General features: G+C 41.1%; 1 protein-coding gene across 1 annotated transcript in view; it reads right to left on the reverse strand.

Moving 5' to 3' along the window:
- Positions 1–21,012, reverse strand: part of ADAM12 (ADAM metallopeptidase domain 12) — a 392,267-nt gene that overhangs the window by 319,059 nt on the left and 52,196 nt on the right. The window contains exon 2 of the mRNA XM_018558790.1: positions 18,935–19,068. Within this exon, the coding sequence (XP_018414292.1) occupies positions 18,935–19,068 (134 nt within the window). The remainder of the gene's footprint in view (positions 1–18,934; positions 19,069–21,012) is intronic.

Below are 21,012 nucleotides of genomic sequence, written 5' to 3' on the forward strand. Positions count from 1 at the left end.
ACAAACACCCCCCCCCCCCCCCCCCCTCAGTTGAGAGCCTTCCCTTACCAGAGCAAAATCTTTTGAAATTCAGAGAATCAATAATGGGGATCATGTTCCAGCGAAGGGTCTTCCCTATGTTTTATTTTGCTGGGCTTTAAACTAAATGTTTGTGTGACAGGTGGAGGTTATTAATAATTCTTAAGAGAAACAAGATAAAGATTGAATTGTAAAATACTTAAAGTGACATTAAACCCTCAGATTTTTTAACATAAAACAATACTGTAATGTGTGCCTTACTGTAATCCATGGTTGTTTCCCTTCTCTTTGCTGCTCTTCCTTTTAAATCTGTATCTGTTCTCATGCTCTGCAGAACTTCTGTTTTGCAGCAGACTGCCTTCTCTGAAATAGATACATGGTGTCTGTGTGTACATTGCAACCTGAGCCAGCACTACAGGAAGAGGCACTGAGCTGCAAAGGGAAGTTCTCACCAAGCATGAGAAGACATGAGGATTTAAAAGGAAGAGCAGCAAAGAGAAGGGAAACAACCATGGATTACAGTAAGGCACACATTACAGTATTGGTTTATGTTAAAAATCTGAGGGTTTAATGTCACTTTAAGATGTAGTAGCACCTTCGATTATGGTGCTGTGTGATTTTAGAGCTTAGGCTGTCATTATCTCATTTTTTTATGTCTTCTTTATTTCTGATTTGCAGAAGATAAAGAGAGAGTGAGCACATACTGAGCAACAACTGAATACAAAAAGTATATAAGAAACCAGTAATGCATAGTGATAGTGATCAGGTCATTTGAACAAGAGCAAAGCTACTACTCGAATTTAAGGGGTGCTTCAAACATTACTAAAGCACCAACAATATAACCCATTCCTTTCAAAAGTGTGAAACAGAATTGGTGCAATTGTTGAACAACAAAAGGGAATGAAAAGTTTTATGGCACACCATTCTTTTGCCGTTGAAGTAGTATATGTCCTGATTAAAGTGAAACAATTGTTACCATAGTGACCATCACCAGCCAATACTGTAAAACTGACACTTTCAAACACAGTAAGTGAATGCACAGAAAGATTAACAAGGTATATTAATATTACAGAAAACATTGCAGAGAAAGATTGGATAGCAGTCTCCAACAATCACAACATGGGCATATTAAAGTCCTATTCACAGAAGAAAAAAAAAAAGGTATAAACAGGACATAAATGTGCTAAATGATACAAAATGGTGCATCAAGGAACTGGCTAATGTAATTTAAAAATTGTTAAAACCTTGTTTATGTCTGCATGATTTAGGAGCATTTTACATACATTGCCATTCCTCTTTATGTAATGCACAATTTGCTGAAAACTACATCAAAGATAAATGGGACTTGACTTTTCTAACACACCACACATGCAATGCACCTAAATCATGCAGAAGTGAGTGGTCCTTCCTAAAAAGAATGATTTTTTTCAGATGTAATCAACTAAATTTCATATGATATGCACTCAGCTAGAAATCTCCACCGATAAAACACTGCCACTGCTGACTCCCCTGAAAATGCTAGTTGCCTGGCTGTTATCCTGACCCACTGACTTCATAGCTGTCTGAGCTTCTGAACATTAACAAGTATGCAGATCAGGGAAATCAGAGTAAAGTCTAAAGTCCATATACTTGTTCTGGATCAGTTACTATCAATTAGAAATGTTGTCAACATAACATAGCATTGCCAGAAGGAGAGCTTAAAGCCCATTTCCACATTTGCAGAGGTATTTTTAGAAAACATTTGCCAGCAATGTACACCAAGTGTACATGAGGCAGGCATATGCAGTTGATGTACTGTATATGAAAACAGAAACTAACATTGTTTGTTAGCTTTCCTCTTCGTACCCGCATGGGAATTTCTGCCTCTGTGCTGTGCAAGCAATGTGAAAATATCCCCTACCAGCCCCCTCCCTTCCCTGGACAGTGTATTGTGTGTAAAGGAAGAGCTAGTGTATGTTGATCAAGTTACAATGGGTGACAGAGAGGGGGGCAGCTGATTAAAGTCTGACACTCTGGTGCGCCTCTACTTTTACCACAGTGAATGCAAATCACTTACAAAAAGGTGGAAATTGACTTTAAAAGGGCCCATGAAGATAGAATTGTCAGGATCTGGCAATAGAAGAGGTATTATATCCTCCTCTCTGGCGGTCAGCATCTCTTACCTTCCCTCTGTTTTAGCACTGCAGCCTCAGTTAGATTCTTTAGACTGCTGTGTCCTGTAGTGATGTAGCGGTTGGAGCAGGCTACTATCCTAGGTAAGCTAAGGCATTAATATATAACTGTATATTCAGCTGCATGCCTGCAGTTCAGCTTTAACATTCAATCCAATATAGGCCAATCACCCATAACATTATGACCACCCACCTAATATTAAGTAGGTCCCCCTTTTGCCGCCAAAATGTGGTATCTTGCACCAAGCCATCAGTAGGAGATCCTTTAAGTCCTGTAAGTTGCAAGGTGGGGGCCCGCATAGACTTGTTTTTCCAGGACATCCTACAGATGTTCAATTGGATTGAGATCGGGCGAATTTGGAGGCCAGGTAAACACCTCAAACTTGTTGTTGTGTTCCTCAAATCCAACTTGAACCATTTTTTGCAGTGTGGCAAGGTGCATTATCCTGCTGAAAGATGCCACAGCCATCAGGTAATACCGTTTCCATGAAGTGGGGTACTTCCCCAGCAACAATGGTTAGGAAGGTGATACGTGTCCAAGTGATATCCACATGAATGGCAGGACCCAAGGTTTCCAAACAAAACATTGCCCAAAGCATAGCACTGTCTCCGCTGGGTTGCCTTCTTCCCATAGGGCATACTTGTGCCATCTCTTCCCTAGGTAACTGACACATACACACCCAGCCATCCACATGATGTAAAAGAAAACATGATTCATCAGAACAGGCCACCTTCAATTGCTTCATGGTCCACTTTTGATGCTCACATGATCATTGTAGGTGCTTTTGGCATTGGACACAGGTTAGCATGGGCACGATGACCAGTCTGCAGCTATGCAGCCTCATATGCAACAAACTGCAATGCACTGTGCATTCAGACATCTTTCTATCAGAACCAGCATTAACTTTTTTCAGAAATTTGATTATAGTTCTTTTGATCTGACTACATGTGCCAGCCGTTGATCCCCACATTCATCAATGAGCCTTGGCTGCCCATGACCCTGTTGCCAGTTCACCCGTTTTCCTTCCTTGAGCCACTTTCAGTAGGTCATGACTACTGCAGACTGGGAACATTCCAAAGCTGCAGTTTTGGAGTTGCTCTGACCCAGTTGTCTAGACATCACAATATGGTCCTTGTCAAAGTCACAACCTAACCCCCCTACAAGATAATAAATAGTATGGAATTTCTGGAATTAGGGAGGTGTGGCCCTTTGTTGGCATGAAAACAGACCCTTAAAAAATTACACCACTGTCAGTGGGGTCTGACATGCCTGAAACAGACCATTGTAAGAGCGTGAACAGATGATACCTGCTTTGTTAATTTGTTATTGCACTGTATAATAATGCATATGATTTTAATCACAGATGGTCCTTTTAATGTGTGCTACTTTAGCACTGAAGGCAATGGGACAGAGGCCAAATGTGAAGAGTCCTCTTCTAATATGCAGCGGGATGTGTGTCTGATGATCTCCACAAAAAAAAAGTATGAATTTATACAAGAACAAAAAAGGAAGAAGAGGAATTAACACATTAACCCATCAGAGCAAAAAAATCTAGCTAATGATACCCATTTTCCTACCACAATTAACATATAAACAACACAATTTCACGTTAACAACTACAGCTAGTTAATTTAACCAGCCTACAAAATAATACCACAATAATCCAGCTGTACCCAATTATCTAAATTGCAACCGTCTGTGGGTACATAAATGCCATTCATCAGCAATAGTCCGTTCTGCAGCTTCAGAGCGACATACTACAACGTAAAACTATAGGCCTGTTCAGGTGTGTAGGGACTGAGAAACCAGTGCATGAAATGCTCCATGGTATAATACAAGAGGAATACTAGCCCATTCACACATGCATTTTTAGCATGTTAACGTGTTTGTTAGCATGTGTTGTCTGTGTATTGATGTGCATTATAAGGCCTACATATGACAATGGTAGGGTATTTAAATGTATGATTGTTGAAAACACATGATAAAAAAGTGTGGATCCAGTCCTTAAAATTGTGACATTTTGTGCAAAATAAAATAAATGCATAAATAAATTAAACAAACAAAGCCCAGGAGCAAAAAAAAAGGATGCACCGAAATTTCAACTACCGAAACATTTAGGTCAAAAATGGTACTAGGAGCAAAGTGCCGATAGTACGAAAATGGTAAAAAATGCAGTGCATCCATCCCTAGCTTCTTCCATGCCCACTGGGCATCGGCTGCAATCTTTGTTCTGTGTTCTCTCCAATCTCTGCTGCTCTCCCCCTTCTGTGTTGTCAGAGGCATCAAGGATCAGAGGGGACACAGAGCCAATCCAGCTGCTGGCACCCAGAGGGGAGGAGCTGCCAGGAGGCCCAGCAGCACAGTGTGGGAAAGGGCTTGGATCCGGTGATAGGCAGGAGCAGTCAGGATGGAGAGCAGAGCACAAACACTGAGTGATCAGTACAGTGTTTATAAATAACTGAGGACATAGTGATTACTATGTCACCAGTTATGAATGAACAGGAAGTGTTATACATCACTTCCTGTTCATTTATGAATGGGGACATAGTAAACATTTACTATCTGCTCACTTATGAATGGACAGGAAGCAGCTCAGTACAGAGGCTTCCTGCCCATTCATGACTGGATTAATAGTGAATATTTATCATCTCCAGATTGTGAACGAACAGGAAGCCTCAGTACCGAAAGCTTCCTCTTCATTGAGTCCTGGGGCTGCAGAAAAAGAGACTGAGCCCTCAATCTCTTTTTCGATCTTAAAAGGGAAATGTGAGGGTTCTGTTTAGACGCCTGATATTTTCCAAAGTAAAAAACCCCAAAAAACAAACACACACACACACCATACAAATAAAAATAAAATAATGTAAAAATAATTTTAAAAAATGTTAAAAAGGTTGGGGAAAAAAACATTTTCAGTTTCGGCCTAACAAATTTCGAAATGTCTAAAAATGTCATTTCGATGCATCCCTAAAAAAACCCTACACATACAAACTGTGGACTGTACCAAGCTTAGTGAAATGCCACAATCTCACATAGCACACAAGGTTAAACTGCACATAATTTTCAATAGTTCACCTTAAAGGCATAGTTTACCTTTTGTAAAAAATAAATAAAGTGTACACACATTGGTGAACAAATGTGTAGATATTACCCTATTGCATCGGAGCCTCCTAACCATTGCAACCATGATCAGGGAATCATAGGTCCATTACACATGCTCCTGCAGACTGTTCCACTAGCCCTAAGTCTATATAGGAGGTACAGACCTTCAATTATGTGGCTGAACTAATCAATGCACTACAAGTGTGGTGCAAATCACAATGTGTGTGTAATGTAACGCCCTTAATATGGCCATAACATGGTCAGAAAGGTTGACTTACCCTTTAAGGATGCCAAACTACAGCTTCCTGATGTTGACAATAGTAGAACATACCTGCACAAGTGGCTTCTAGCCTACAGTGATGTGGTGACAACACAGAAAAGGCAATTGGGAGAGAGGAGCAAAGCTTTTTTTTCATGGTCACCTGATCACATGTGCTTCTTTTGGAGACCGTAGGTTTGATTTACTAGCAGGGTTATTCGCAGAAGGGTGAAGAGTTTGGAGAAGGCAGGAGAAGTGAACAATCTAGGACAACGTAGCTGAACTCAAAAGTGAGCTGAATTGGAGAATGTTTCCAAATCAGCTATGTTGTCCTAGATTGTTCACTTCTGTCGTCTCCAAACTCTTCACCCTTTAGTGAATAACCCTGCAAATTTTCCTATAGAGAATCTTTCCTTAGCTTAGTGAATGTGGTGATGGTTCACTTTACAATGAATGTGCTTGATTAGACTGGAAGTCAGCAGAGCTTCACCTGATTCACTATGCTAAGGAGAATATTCCCTGGCCAAGTACAAATTCCCTTGCAGCCTATGTGCCTTTAAATAAAGCAACCCCAATAATAATTTGTTGCAATAGACATTACACAGGCATGGTCCACTGTTATCACCAACAAGAAACCTGCCCTGAAAAACGCCATGCAGGCATTGCTGTAGGTAGTGAGAGCATTTAGATAGGAAGTGGTTGTGAAGAGGCTGTGATAGATTATCAGCATGGAGAAGCAACAAACAATGGAAAAAATAGTGTTTCATTATACTTGTTACAGACTATGATACTTTGTTTTATCATTAAACCTATTCCTAGTTTTTCAGGACATGCTTATATGGGTCTATGCCTTACTTTGACCTAGCATATGGGGGTGAAAATTAACTGTTAGTGCAAGTAAAAATAAAGTATCTGGAACAGTACTCAGATGTGTTGTGGCAGTGCTTTAGCTAAATCAGTATTTGGGGGTATACGGTATCTACTTTCATGACATACAACAGAGTAAATAGACTTGCCTATAGCAGTTACAACTCCTAGTTCTGACCTAAGGTCTTCTGAACTGCATAACCAACCATCACACATTTCAGTCAACACAGTTTGTAGATGACTGGAATGTAGATAATGGATAAGTGGGTAAGCGGTGTGATGGATCAGCTTCATGAAGAAAAAACTATTAGGAATATTTTAAATCATTTATCAAGGTCCCCTGGACATCAGAGCAAAAAGGTGCTGGAAAAATCCTGTGCTAGATATATCAATCATCTCAACTAATTGGCACCAAGGGTCTTCCCTTTGTCAATAAATCTGGCTGAAATCCGGTGACCCAGTTTTACTGTCTGTAGAAAGTTATAAATGATGACATGTACTTTGGACCAACACTGTGGGTCATTAAGTTATGCTACATGTGTGCGGGGAGTCTAAGAAAACATCCAGTATATAAACTCACTTAATATAAACTACTGGAAGGGTGGTGTAACTTACAAAGTATAATATTTTTGTCAATGTAAGGCCTAATTTGACTGCATTTAGGCCTAGTACTTCAACATTTTGCTTATAAAATGTGTTGTTAAAGGGTAAAACAAAAAATGTAAATGATGATGATTGGACTAAGTTGCCCTCAAGATACTTTTGTTCAAATAAATCAATTCCTCGAAGTGGATATCTGATGCTAAAATTGACCATCCCTTAACATTTTTAGAAGAGTAAGTATCACGTACCTGAGGCTGAGACTGGAAGATGGGGAGGCGCCTCTTGCGGTTCGCGTCCTGCGACCACTGGAGTTTGGAACAGAAGGGCGCAGGGCAACGAGGAGCACGAGTGCCGAAGACTGGAAATGAACACTGCGTGGGAGCAGCTGAGAAGAGAGGTCAGGAAGCCAAGGTCAAATCCGGTCGGGCAGGCAAGGTACAAAAACGTAAGGCAATCTCAAGGTCCAGGAAACAGGCCGGGGTCAAGGGCTGGCAGCAAGCAAGAGAGTAGTCCAGGGCAATCCAAGTCAGAGGCAGGCTTTAAACAATACAGGAACACAGGATACAACACAGCAAGCTGACAAGACCATCAGCAATGAAAGAGAGGCTGACTCCTCCTTAAATAGTCCCAGGATACTGACAGCTACCTCACTTCCTGTGTGGTTTCCCGCACATTTTGCCGCCATTTCCGCGCATGCGCAGTTTGCCGCGATTTCTCGCGCATGCGCCGTTTGCCGCGATTAAAAAGTGTAAATGCCATGATTATGGACACCACACACACTTCTTGATGCTTAAGATGCTTTCCACATAAGGCTTACTGTAAAGGCACGGTTGTTAACCGCATGAATCGCAGCAAACTGCGCATGCGCGAGAAATCGCGGCAAACTGCGCATGCGCAGTTTGCTGCGATTCATGCGGTTAACAACCGTGCCTTTACAGTAAGCCTTATGTGGAAAGCATCTTAAGCATCAAGAAGTGTGTGTGGTGTCCATAATCATGGCATTTACACTTTCAGACATTAAATATCACCATAAGGATCAGAAAGCAAATCCAAAAGCTTGCCCAAGCTTGATGAGATTGTTCATCAGACATGGGGATGTGACCTGAGGACAGGAGATACATGTGAAAAACATAGAAAAGGACAGTCCATAGAAAGCCCTGAGGCAAACATTGGAAGCCCTGAGGCAGAACATAGGTCTGTGCTTAACAATTACTGCTGAACATATAGCCAGAATGTGGGTGCCTGGAGTCCAGGCAGCAGGTACACAAAGTCTGCTTGTGCCACTGCAGTGGCAGGCAGACTTATTGTCACGGTCATGGGTTGGGTATAGAGGAGTCCCATCCATGTAAGGTAAGCTGTCCCGGTTGCTCCATTTCCCATCTGTCAGAAAGACAAGCCTCATAAGCGCTCGGTGTCTCAAGTGAGGCTTGTTAAGGAACCGTAAGAGTAAGTTTTGATGGCAAGTGCATGACACATTCAGGCCATGTGAATGTTAGCTCTGTTGCCACGTTATACATGGTGCTAGTTCCCTCCTTGTTTAAACTGCTGCAGAGCATGTTTTTTTTTATCAGAAAAGCCCCCTGACCTGCTAATGCAGCACAAGTGTCACGGTCTGGGGACCGGGGCACTGGTGCACGAGAGCTCCGGGTTTTGAAGAGCATGTTTAGAGTAGCAAGCTAGAGTGAAGCCTGAGGTACAGGGCAGAGGAATCGGAAACTAGGGGTCTGTGCATTATCGGGGACACACTAGAGGGGCAGGATCTAAGAAGGGCCGAGTCTTTCACAGTGCCTCAAATGGTGAGGATGATTGGCCGCTGGGCACCTTCCAGGTTGCGGCCCTCTAGTGCACCCGCACAGACTCAGGAACTGATGCAGCACCGGGGCTCTGGTCGCAAGGCAGACAGGAGCAAGGCCTGCACACACACACACACACAGCAGTACAGGATACAGGGGGACACAGGAGCAGGACTCCAAACAACAGTGGGAATAACACACAAGAAGACAGCAGAGAGACAGCCCAACACGGCTATCTGGAGATAACGGAGGAGTGAGGCTGCAAGGATAAACAGCCACACAGGAGGAAGGCAAACTCAAGGGAAGCAGGAACTCACAAGGTGCACAAGGGAATCACAGGAGACACAGGAAACAAAGCAGGTAAATGTCAGTTCACAGGGATCCAAGGCAAATAGCACACGGGGGGTCCGGTAATGACTTGTTGCTCGAACATCAGGCAACACGTGAGTTGAACATTTGAGCACCTGGGACAGGAGGCAAAACCCAGCGCCGCATCATAGCACAGGGAAGTGTGACAACAAGTGAATGAAGTTGGGATTTTTATGATTCTGTCTATTGAACTATAAACGGTTGTGACTGGATTTTTATCCTGAATACAACATTTCTAAAATTGGCAACTAAATAGTCTGTTGGGACCAGTTGGTTGTACCTGGGTTTTCGAGGATGTCCTTTTTGTGTTGGTGTAGTCGAGATCTTAAGTCACCCTCTAAACACACTTGCCCATAGTTAAATTCCCACTACACTAGCTAATCAGGCACAGCCACCACTTGATTACATTCCTGTGGAGAATCTACAAATGTGGGGAATGGCATGGAAATGCCGAAAGCATGTTTGTGTAGTTTTATATCACTGACAACCAACTAAAATCCCCACTTAGAGTGAACTCATGAGGCCTACACTAGAAGAATAGTTGGTAAGAACAACTGTGGCCTCTTACAACTATTCTGGGGATTGATAGGTGACCTTCTTGTCAAGGTCATGAGATGCTGTTGCATTTGATCCAATCATTGATGGATCAAATGCAAAATAAGGCACCCAAAAAAAACTGACTGGAGTTTCATATTAAATATAAGGTACACATTTCTTTCTTTGTTTTATACAAAGTGGCTATCAGGTTTTGACTGTTGTGTCCCCACTGGAAATATTTTGTGCTGTGTGTATCCCCGTTCTGGAAATTCACCCTCTCTATTTGTCCTGGGGACTGTGTGTATCCCCGTTATGGGAATTCCCCCTCTCTATTTGTCCTGGCCACTGTTATAACTGACAAGTGAAAGAAAATCCCAAATTTATGGAGGTCACCATAACAGAATAGATGGTAAATCTTCCAATGTGGACAATGGTGACCCTCCTGACCATCAACTGGTCATCAGGGATTTTCCTCAATTCTGTGGTCATCAGACACGCAGTGAAGGAAAATCTCTGCTTATAAGACAGAGATGACAAAAAAGCTGACAAGGATTATAACCATTCCTTAGTGTAACCAAAATTAATAATATAAAAAAAAAAGCTTTGACTTCAGTTCTTCTTCAAAATGGTCAGGTTTTCACCACTGCCCCTTCACTTCTAGTACTAGACTCACCCTTTGTCTCAAGATGTGACAGGGCATCTCTATTGCCTGGAAGTAAAATTAAATTTCCCCCCAAAATGCAAAAGTGTAATAAAACCTTGGCAAAGGTTCTTACTCCTCCTCCGCTATCTGAATCTAAAAATTAAATTGTTTTGGCTGAAGTTGAGCTTAACGTTGACTTTACAACTCTATCCTCTCATTTCAATTTGATACATTTGTTTGAAATGTATGTTAAAATTTATTGTATAACTCCAGCTTCCACCTACACTTCCTTAGCCCATAAATACAAACATCTACATGGCCAGCATTCCCTCTACAGTCACATTGCACAAGACATTAAATGCAACCTTTAACCCTCATTGTTCAACGACAAGTTTTGAGCCTATTTGTAGCTGATCTCCTCGTGCTGTTTACAAAGTGGAAGCCAATTTTTATTTTAGGTTATCAGCAGACTGGAGCGCCGTGCCAGCTCCTTTTGCTTCAAAGCTCTTTTTTTTTGTAATTCCTGTAAAGCTTAATAGCTCTCACACTTTAATAAATCATGGGCAAGAGCTCATTCTTTCATACTTTACAGGACACAATTATGTCAGGGAAGCAGCCATGTCCTCCTGTCCCCCCACTGGGGATTTCATATTAGACAAGCATCTCCGGGTCATTATATCTGACAGAAGAGGCGCAGTAGCTTCGCCGGGCTATTTGATGTGTCTGTCTGAAGGTTCTAAGCATCCGGCCTGTGAAAATAAGTCCTGTGGGTCAATCTCCGCTGCATTCCTATCACACCATATAATGCTTCTCAACAGTTTCTCTGTAAACAGAGCACAGAGGGGAATTAGATCCATGTCAATCACTCGGTAGCATCACAGCACATCCGCCATGTCGCTGCCTATCCACATCTCGCAGGAATAATGGAGGATGACAGGTTTAATGGGTAGTTTACCTAATAATCTAAACTCGCTGCTTGTGAATATGTTTAGCGGTTCCAGTTTGGCATTCAGACAGGGCAACATGCTCTTTTGTGCTTTAAAGTGATATTAAAGTCAAAAGGTTTTTAAGTTATTTCAAATGCTGATTTAATCACTTGCAATGGAGGCTGTTTAAAAGTTTTAGTTTCTTGCAGAATCAGCTGGTCGCCTGAACGCTGGCCCTCATATCCTCGTTTAGGGTGGCTACTTTCCCTTGCAGGGTCCTATGGAGCCCCCCTTGCGTGTGCTAGTAAGCTGTGTCTCCACAAACACAAAGATGTTTGGAAACAAGAGGACTCTTAAGTGTTTGGGGGAAAAAAATATAAATAAATAGCTTGTTTTAGCTTGGATTCAATAATGAAAAGGGGTTTGAGAGCTTAATACTACTTTAATGAAGGAAAGTGTTTAAAGGAAATCTGCCTTGCCATAAATACGTAAGGTGCCACTGGTGACCTCTGCTGCTGAAAATTCTAGCTTCATGGTTGTCGTGCTTCAATACTTTAGAGTCATTGACCTAAAACATGTATACAGAGAACTGACTTTGGCTTTCCAGACCTGCATAATTGTTTAGGGTCAGTGGCTCAAAAAGTATTAAATCCAGGCAACTAGCATTTTCAAATGGTGGTTAATTACATCCTACACACAGTTTTCATGCTTAAGCTTTTTGTTTTAGCCAATGGAAAGCTAGGCCAGAAACACTGGATTTGGCCTGAAGAGAAGCTCATGTACTTTTTCAAGCTTCAAGCTACAGGCGTACAACACTCAGGTGTGAACAGGCACCATAGAAAATAATCGCATCCTTCATGTTGAGAGTTGCTCCGCATCAGGAAACAGTCAGCAAACTGCTTATGGGGGCTAAAGCTGCAAAATGTTATATTTTATGCCAAAAAACTAGGAAACAAAAAAAAAATGTATATCTACCGCAATGAAGATGCTTTCTTGCTAAAGCCCAACAAAACATCAAAGACTGCACCTGATTATATAGCTGCTTTGATTTAAGACCTCATTCTGACTGCGCTATCAAGGGATTGGCACGTATGAGGCGTTTTGCTTTGTAATGAAATGTCTTATATAAGAAGATAATTGTGTTGTTCCTTCTTCTCGGAAACACTTGGAAGTTTTAATTACAGAACAGCCTGCTCTATAAAATAGAATAATGGCTGCTGCATTCAGCCTGATGAACTCCCTGTCAGTTCTTGTGTTGTTTTATCTCTTTCCTCCTCCCATACCCGCGCAGCTGAATCTGTCAGGAGTTAGAAGACACCTCGTCACCCAACTCCAATGATTCCAAGAGTTCCTGTGCCTTCTGGCTCACGTTCAATGCCCTTCCAGATGAAGGTTTATCGAAAATACAGAATATGTCTCTACTGTAGTGTATACAGTGTTTTTTTTTTTTTTTTACTTTAACCTGTGTGCTGAATGACAAGAAAATATAGCAGATTCCTCCATCCATGCTGAACAGCATGGACAGATGAATCTCCCGCTGTGAGCTTTGTATTCTGACACGGCCGCCTACCACTGTCAGAATACCCCGACTGTGTTTGTATGGTCAGCCGAGGAATTTTCAACATGTGTCTTCGATAAAAGTTAATCTAATGATCAACTTCTGTCGAGGGGACAGGGTGACCAATGGAGCGAATTTCAAATGTTTCCTGCTGAATCTACCGAAATTCACTCCGTGTGTATCCAGCTTAACTCTTGTTTTTTCATAGACGTATGGATCTGATTATCCACTGTCTGATTTGTGTCCCCATTAGGGCAACTCATCCTCTATTTGTTCTGTTGACCATCATCACCCAAACTGAAAAAAAACAACCTAAATCTGGGTTGTCCCCAGAACAGAAATAGATGGGAAATCTTCCAAAGGGGACACTAGTTCTGGTGACACTCCTGATTGTGGAGGGATTACCTTTCACTTCCTGTTGTGGTTATCAGACAGGAAGTGAAGGGAATTCTTCCCTTATGGGACAGAGATAGCAAAAAGAAAAAAAAGCTGTCAGGGGTTTAACCCTCCCTTACTATATAATTGAAAAAAATACAAGTTTTGGCATCTGTTCTACTGTAGTGCTAATAATCTTAGTAATCAGTGCCAATGTTTAAAAAAGTTTGTTTCTAAGTATATAGTTTTTAGATAAGAAATGGGACTAGCTGATTAAACAGGTAGAAACTCCAGATATTTCTCACCTATAGTGGTGTGCGTGGGTCTTGGGCAAACCGAGTTTACCTGAGCACATGCAAAACTGTCAAGTATTTCCTGTCCCACAGCTGCATGTAACAAAGGGGCAGGAGATGCCCCAGCTGCAGCTGATTGGGCCAGCAGGGCGATGTATTGTTAATAGTTTTACGGAGGCTCGGGTGAACTCTCGACTCGACGTGAATTAATGCATTTGGCTGAACTGTGACTTTACTGTTCAAGAGTATGTGAGGGCAGAATGGAAAAAAAAAAAAAAAGAAGAAGATGACATATGCAGTACAATGTAATGTATGCACATTTGTCCATGATGAATCCCTTTAAAGACCCTGCAAGTACAGAAAAAAACCTGCTGATCTGCCAGAAATGCAGTGGTGTCAGCCCTCCTGATGTCTTCATGTAAACTACTCAACCACCTCAAAGTCTCAGATCGCTTCAACATAAAATCTAATAATTCCAAAGTCCCAGAAAAGAACTAGGAGGGCTAAAAACCTCTTTGCTGCTAACACAGAAAGTGTGCAGAGGACACAGGAAAGTTCTGAATTTCTGGCATGATCAGAAGGTATTTTTCTTTTTTCTTTTTCCACTTACCAAACAGAACTAAAGAAATGCTTTCAAATGTATATCAGCATTGAACATGTCCTAAAAGCCTGAATGTAAGTGGTGGCGCTGGGGGGAAGCAACTCTAGTTCTTATTAAGAACACAGTGGTATGCAAGATCCTTTATAGTCAGCAGTGTCACCTGAAATTACATACATTTCTAAAATAACTAGATTTTTCATCCAACAATGAAGGATTCAGACTCAGAGTCTCATAATATGAACATATCTGTGTCAATGGTGCCATATCCATAAAGTATTTTCTAAGAGTCGTCCAATGCTGCACACACAAGGCCTAGACAATTGCATAGCATTAAAGTAGAACTATGGGGTTAGGGCTTTTCCCCACAGTTATCCTAAGGGTAACGGGAGGACACAAACTAGCGTCCTCCCATCACCCTAATCTCAGTATACCGCGAGCTACAGCTGAAACGGATCCCTACAATTATGTCTGGATCCGCCCAGCTGCGTGAGTGACAGCTGGCTCTGCCTATCTAGAGGCATAGCTGGCTGTACCCGCCCCCTCCCCCATCCGTTCCGCCAGTCAGCGCTGGAGGATCGGAGCAGGGAGGGGAGAATCCAGTCCCTCCCCTGTCACGGCTCTCAGCCGTGACAGGATCGAGTAGTGAGCGAACGCCGGTATGTGTTTGCTCACTTCCCGATCTACTGAGTTGACCTGTGACAGTCTCCTCGTCACAGGTCGGCTAGAACTATGAGGATGAGTGAAAAGCACTCACCTCATAGTTCTCCTTTCAAAGCTACTCTAGCTTTTGCCTCTCTCATTGCGTGTCTAAAATGCTTGCATTTCTCACTAAAGCAATCACTTTTGTAGGACGTCATTGCCATAATCTTATAAGAAAAGAAGCATTGGTCTGCATCCAAAAAAACCTAGTCGCTCAAAGCCTTCCACTGTCTTTCTACAGAGAGGAAACAATAGAGTCAGTAGTTTTCTTCACTGTACAGTAAATGATTAATATTTTTTTATAATTCACAAAAACACTAGCCACCAGGGCAAAACAGCCATTATTTGTACAATGACCCACTGGCTACCATCAAACAGCTGTTACAGACACCTAGACGGGTGACATTTGGGGGCCCCATCAAAATGTTGCCATGCGCCCCATGATTTGTAGGAAAACAAATAACTAGACATAGAGGGAATAAAAAAATACTGTTTCAGATTACAAGGTAAATAATCCCGTTGATTATTTTAGTGCTGGGAATTCAATGAACAACTACAGAACAAACTGCTTACAACAAACACTTTGTATGTATGGGCTTTCACTACTGTTAATAAAAGTCGGCATTTCCCTACAGGATGGAATACATTCCAGGCGTTAGCACCTTTCAAGGAAATGTATAATATCGTTTTTTTCCGTCAATATTTTATTTTTCGGACTAAAAAAAATAGTTTTAACGGATTTTTTTCTAAACATTTATTTTAGACAGGCAAAGATGAAACATTACATATCAACATTTTATATTTAAAACCTTCATTTCTCTGTTGGATTTTGTTTTTTGTAATAATTATGTAGGGGAAAAAAAGAAATCATATTTACTTTTCTCAGCCAATGGGCTTGAACTATAGGCTCCTGTTTGCATTTTCCACGCACATTGTATTAAATTCTTATTCATAAAATAAAGATTATACAGGAAATGCATCTATATAGAATAGGTAGGAGTAAGTAGCCTCCAAGCTCGCTCGCGTGATGGACTACAATCTCACGTTTAGTTAGCTAATTTGTATTGAGATTATAGTTTGTGACGGGAGCGAGCTTGGAGGGATGGCAACTTTGCAATACACACAGGGACCATGGGGAACAAAAGTAGCCCCCCTCCAGAAGGAAGGGCAGTGTCAGCACCAATTCAGAGATGATTTGATGGTCTACAGCCGAGCGATACACAAATAAGATACATTTTTGGTAATAGTTAAGGTACTTGAATGCATTTTAATATTTAATTCCTGAGTTTAGTGTCACTTTAAAGCAGGTGCGGGGAACCTCCGGTCCTCCAGCTGTGGTGAAACTACACATCCCATGAGGAATTGCAATATTCTCACAGCCACAGGCAGGACTCTCAAAGACAGATGCATCATGGGATTTGTAGTTTCACCACAGCTGTAGGGCCGGAGGTTCCCCGCCCCTGCTTTATAGGATAAAAAGGTGCATCTGCAAAAAAGTAATAATTAGGTTTTGAAACTTTGTGTGGTGCCTGGGGTTCCCCTTTAAAGATGATAATGTACCAGGCTCACAATAAAGCCTATGTCCTTCCACAATCACCTTGTTATCCTTCCTGCTCTTTCAAGGATTTGCAAAGCTGTCATGTCATAACCACAGAGGAAGGAGTGCAGCCAACACAATCACGTCACCAAAGGTAGCATTTGATCTGTGTTTTACACATTGTAAATGACCTTTAATGTCTCACAATGTGATGAGTGGCGTTAATTAGACTGCATATACAAGATGTAATTTCCAGGAACTTTGTAATGTTAAATACATTTGCAGCTCTGCACCGTATGCTGTCTTCACGGCTGTCATCCAGCAGATCCTTCCCCAAACCCTATTTGCATAATAACTTACTGAACAGTCAGAGAGAAGGCAATGCAAAAACAAGACATACAGAAACCAACAGTATACTGCATAGTCCTGCTAGCTGACCAAAGCTTATTAGCATTTTGTTTTCAGCTATTTTTTTTTTTTTTACTGGCCAACTCCTGAACCCAAACTCCTGATCAGTTTAATAACCTAGCACAATGTTTGCCAACTCCAGCATTTTTGTACAAGTCATGTTTTCAGGATGTCCGACCTGTAATATGATGATCCAGCTAACAGCCTATGATACTTGTTAAAGTCGGACTACAGCCAAAACCTTTTGTCTTAGTTTTAAATAGACCGAGCTAGGATGTGCCAGTTTTTTGGGGTCTTTTTCCCTATCTGTGACTCCGCGCGGGAGATTCATTCTTTCTTTAACCATTCTCTCTATCTGAAAGGAAAAGTCCTTAAATTTTAATATCTTCTGAAGCTCACATTTAAAACCAAGAAATGCAAGCAGACAATCTAATAATGTTAAATTGTGGCCAGGCTATGAACACTCTTGACAAACAGTAAATAACCATCAAAACACTACCTAGCTGACCTCTGTAGCTGCATGCACTGTGGAGCAATACATCTTCGAAATGTACAGCAAAAATACTTTCTATCAGTAAATTGTTTTTCAATTTCCCTTTCCACTTGGACTTGGCAGCCTGCCATTCTTCTAATGTATACGCAATGTATATATTTGAATGGCCGATTGTACTTATTTAAAGTAAACCTGTTAAGTCAGATAAGTATGTACACTAACTCTACTGGTAAAGCGCAGTTGCCTTATAGTACCTTAACATCAGTTGGTTTGTGTCTAGAGAGGACCCTGGATTCTAGGCTCAGGGTGTATACAGGGCCTCACATTCTTTCCAGGTTAAGATTATTTCCTGCCCCTTCATGATGTTAAACTTCAGCCCAGCCATTCATCTGTCAAATGTTAGAACCTCAGAGGCTCTGGCCCTTGACAACTGAATGACAGGATGTGGGGTTTGACTGAGCTTTAGTTGTAAATATTTACAGCCTTATATAAATGATGAGTAACAGACACTTGAAGAGAAACTTCTTCTGAGAGAATATAGATATACTCCAGACACTACAAGAAGAAAACAGGAAAAAAGGGGACAAAAAGCCATGCAAGAGAACCTTCCGAGTGCAGTGGTAAGTTTCAAGAAGTTGTAGAGGTCTTAAACCAGTGAACTGTATTATACATGTACTCATATGTGTGGGTTTGCTAGATACCTATGCAAGGGTCAAGCAACCCCGTTTAGAGCCAGAGGAGACTATAGCTGTCTCAACACAGAATAAGATGGGGGGCAGGGGAGGTCATGCTGAATGCTTGTTGGAGTTTTCCAGGTGATCCTGCACTGCACAAAAGCCAGGTTCTGGTACACAGTAAGTAAACAATATTAGAGAGAATGGGGTTTCAAATGAGGCGTCAATATTTTTTCATATCATAAAACAATTTTTGAAAGGTAAGGTGTTTGCAGCGATGTGACCAGAGAGTCTATGGTGGGCTCTGCAGGGTCACTCTCAGGAGGGCTGTGTGAGATCTCAGGTGGACTCTGCAAGGGGCGCAACTAGAAATCACAGGGCCCCATACAAATTTTTGCTTTGGGGCCAAGATATATATATATATATATATATATTACACACACAAGCTAGGTCCACTTTTAGTCTCTGAAAACCCTGTGCTATGTGTTTTGAAAGGTAAGCTTTACTGTCCTGTCTCAAAAACAAAATGAGCAGACATACCTAAATACAGAGATCATGATATTAAAGTGGCGCTGGAAAGATTCAACTACTGATTTAAAAAGAAAAAAAAAAGGTCAGAGAAAGTGCTAAAATGGCCCCTCTGACATAACATAAACCCAAGAAACATTTCAGAAAATATCTGTAGAAGATATATGGTTATGCAAAAAAAATAAAAAAAAAATAAAGCCATCTTGTTGCATACATGTGGTATTGTGGGGTAATGAGCCTAAATTAGACAGACAGTGAAACAGCAACAATAGAGAACTGCAGACATCATTTGCAACAGCTTCAGAATCATCTCCCATTGAATTATATGTTAGGAATCAGGTTTAGAAAATAGTCTGAATGGTTTCCATCCGTTACATTGTTACCACGAATACAGTTTATTTTCCATCATCCACAATGTTTTCTTTTCATTCCGTATTGTGCAGTTAAAAGCATCTCATAGGAGCATGAAAAAGTGAACTAACCTTTGGAAAGATGCTACCTATTGCCTTCCACTGTTCTCCACTCAAAAGATAAGGGACTATTATCTCATAATGTCCACAGTGTTCCCTTTCTGTCGGTTTCCTAGACGATCCCAATTTACAGTCCACATTCTCTCCTAGACAAAAAGAAGAAAAAAAAAATGAAACTTGCTTTATTACGGAGCGACCTGCAGAACACAGACATTACTGTTTAGTTGACTTTGCAGAGCTACTAGAAGATTAATAAGTTCTCGGGAATCTCTTAATAAATCAAATCAATTAAACATTTTCAGCAAGTTTGCTTTGTGGAACCGCAGCAAAATCATTGTTCTATGACAAGACGGGAAAAAAAACACAGCAGTGCAAGAACCCATTTACTATAAGATAAATAAGTTACAATTGTCAATGCAGTCCACAGAGTTGAGTGGCTTTAACTTCCTCACAATGGGCCTTGTGGATGGCATCCACAGAAAGAGCAGATGTGCCGCCCTAAGATGAATTATTATAGGATTAACACGGATCATAGCCCAATGCTCATAGTTCCCTAAGCTCTAAGACAAGCCATTTAAATGAACACCATTTGTAGCATTTACCAGAACCAAAGCAAGAGTAGATCCACAGCACCTACGAACCAGCGGATAAGTACTATGTTAGCAAAAGCAATTTGAATACCTCTGAGGACACATGAGTTTAAAATGCCAATGATATAAAGTAATTCCTTTAAGACTGACTCCACACATCTGCATGGTAACACATTCTGCACATGAATTTTAGGGGTCACCCCATTCATTTCTCCCAAGACAGTCACCCAGGACTCTTTAATGCACCTAAACACATTTGTCTGAACAAACATCAGCTGGGGTCAGGGATCAAATGGGTCATGGACATTTTTGGAGATGGGAATCAAATGGGTCAGTGATGTTTTTGGAATCAGGGATCAAATGGGTCTGGGATGTTTTTGGAAACAGGGATCAAATGGAAGATCATTAAGGGCCCATAGGAAATGAATAGGAAGAGGCCACACAACACACAAAAACTGGTGTGAATGGGCCCTTAGTCTCAAAATGTATAGCCTAAAGACACATTCTTTCCACATCCCTGACCATGCTTCCCATTGTTTAAGAGATACATTTAAAAAAAAAAAAAACAGGCCTTAATGTACTGAAAACTTTCAAGTAAAACACAGACAGCTAAAAACACTAGTCCTCCTCATAGCAAAACTATTCTATAATTTCTGAGATAACTCAGAAAATAAACAATTTGACCACTATGGCCAGCATCGCATTCTTCATACCAGGGTTTGAAAATAAAACAAAATGCAATACAATGCAATACAATTATAAAACACACATGTCAAGGGGAGACTGGAATTTAGGTCCAAAGGGAGGACTATTGGCAGCGGTACGCCTACAGCACAGATCTTTGACAATGCTGGGTGGTGGTGGGCATACTTATGTTAGCGGTTTGGCTCGAGTAGTTTTGTTTTCCCGGAAAGGCCTTTTTCTCTTTTTTTTTCTGTAAACTGTCACACAGCTCTCATAACAGTACATCTTATAACAAAATAACGTCTAATGTTAGACAAATAATTTCACAACATTTTTGAAACATAAAAGGAAAAGCAACTTGTAGAACATTAAACATTCAGGCTAGGTTCCCACATAGGTGACAGAGGTTTTCACAAAGCTCCTGTACATTTTTGCGCAACAGGCGATTTCGTCCACGCGACAAACCGCATAGGTGTGAACAGCCTCCATTGACTTCAATGCGAATCTGTGTTTTGCACAATGTCGGTGACTCAATCCGCGCAATAAAATCGCCTAGGTGTGCACCGGCCCTTAAACAACTAAACAATAACTCCTCCCTAAATAATGCCTGTTATGTATACATATGTGTAGTGGATCTGTTTGGAGAACCAATAAGAGTCAGTATATCTAAACATATTCAGTATATCCTAACATGGTCAGTATATCTGAAACTAGAATGGTGAAAGAATGTTGCTACAAAGTTTCTTGCAATAATTAATATTGACCAATATTTCTAACTACAAACAAACAAACCCATTATATCTTTTAGAATACCCA

The sequence above is a fragment of the Nanorana parkeri genome, unplaced genomic scaffold, assembly GCF_000935625.1.
Source record: "Nanorana parkeri isolate BGI_ZX_2015 unplaced genomic scaffold, ASM93562v1 scaffold2, whole genome shotgun sequence".
Taxonomy (NCBI): Eukaryota; Metazoa; Chordata; class Amphibia; order Anura; family Dicroglossidae; genus Nanorana; species Nanorana parkeri.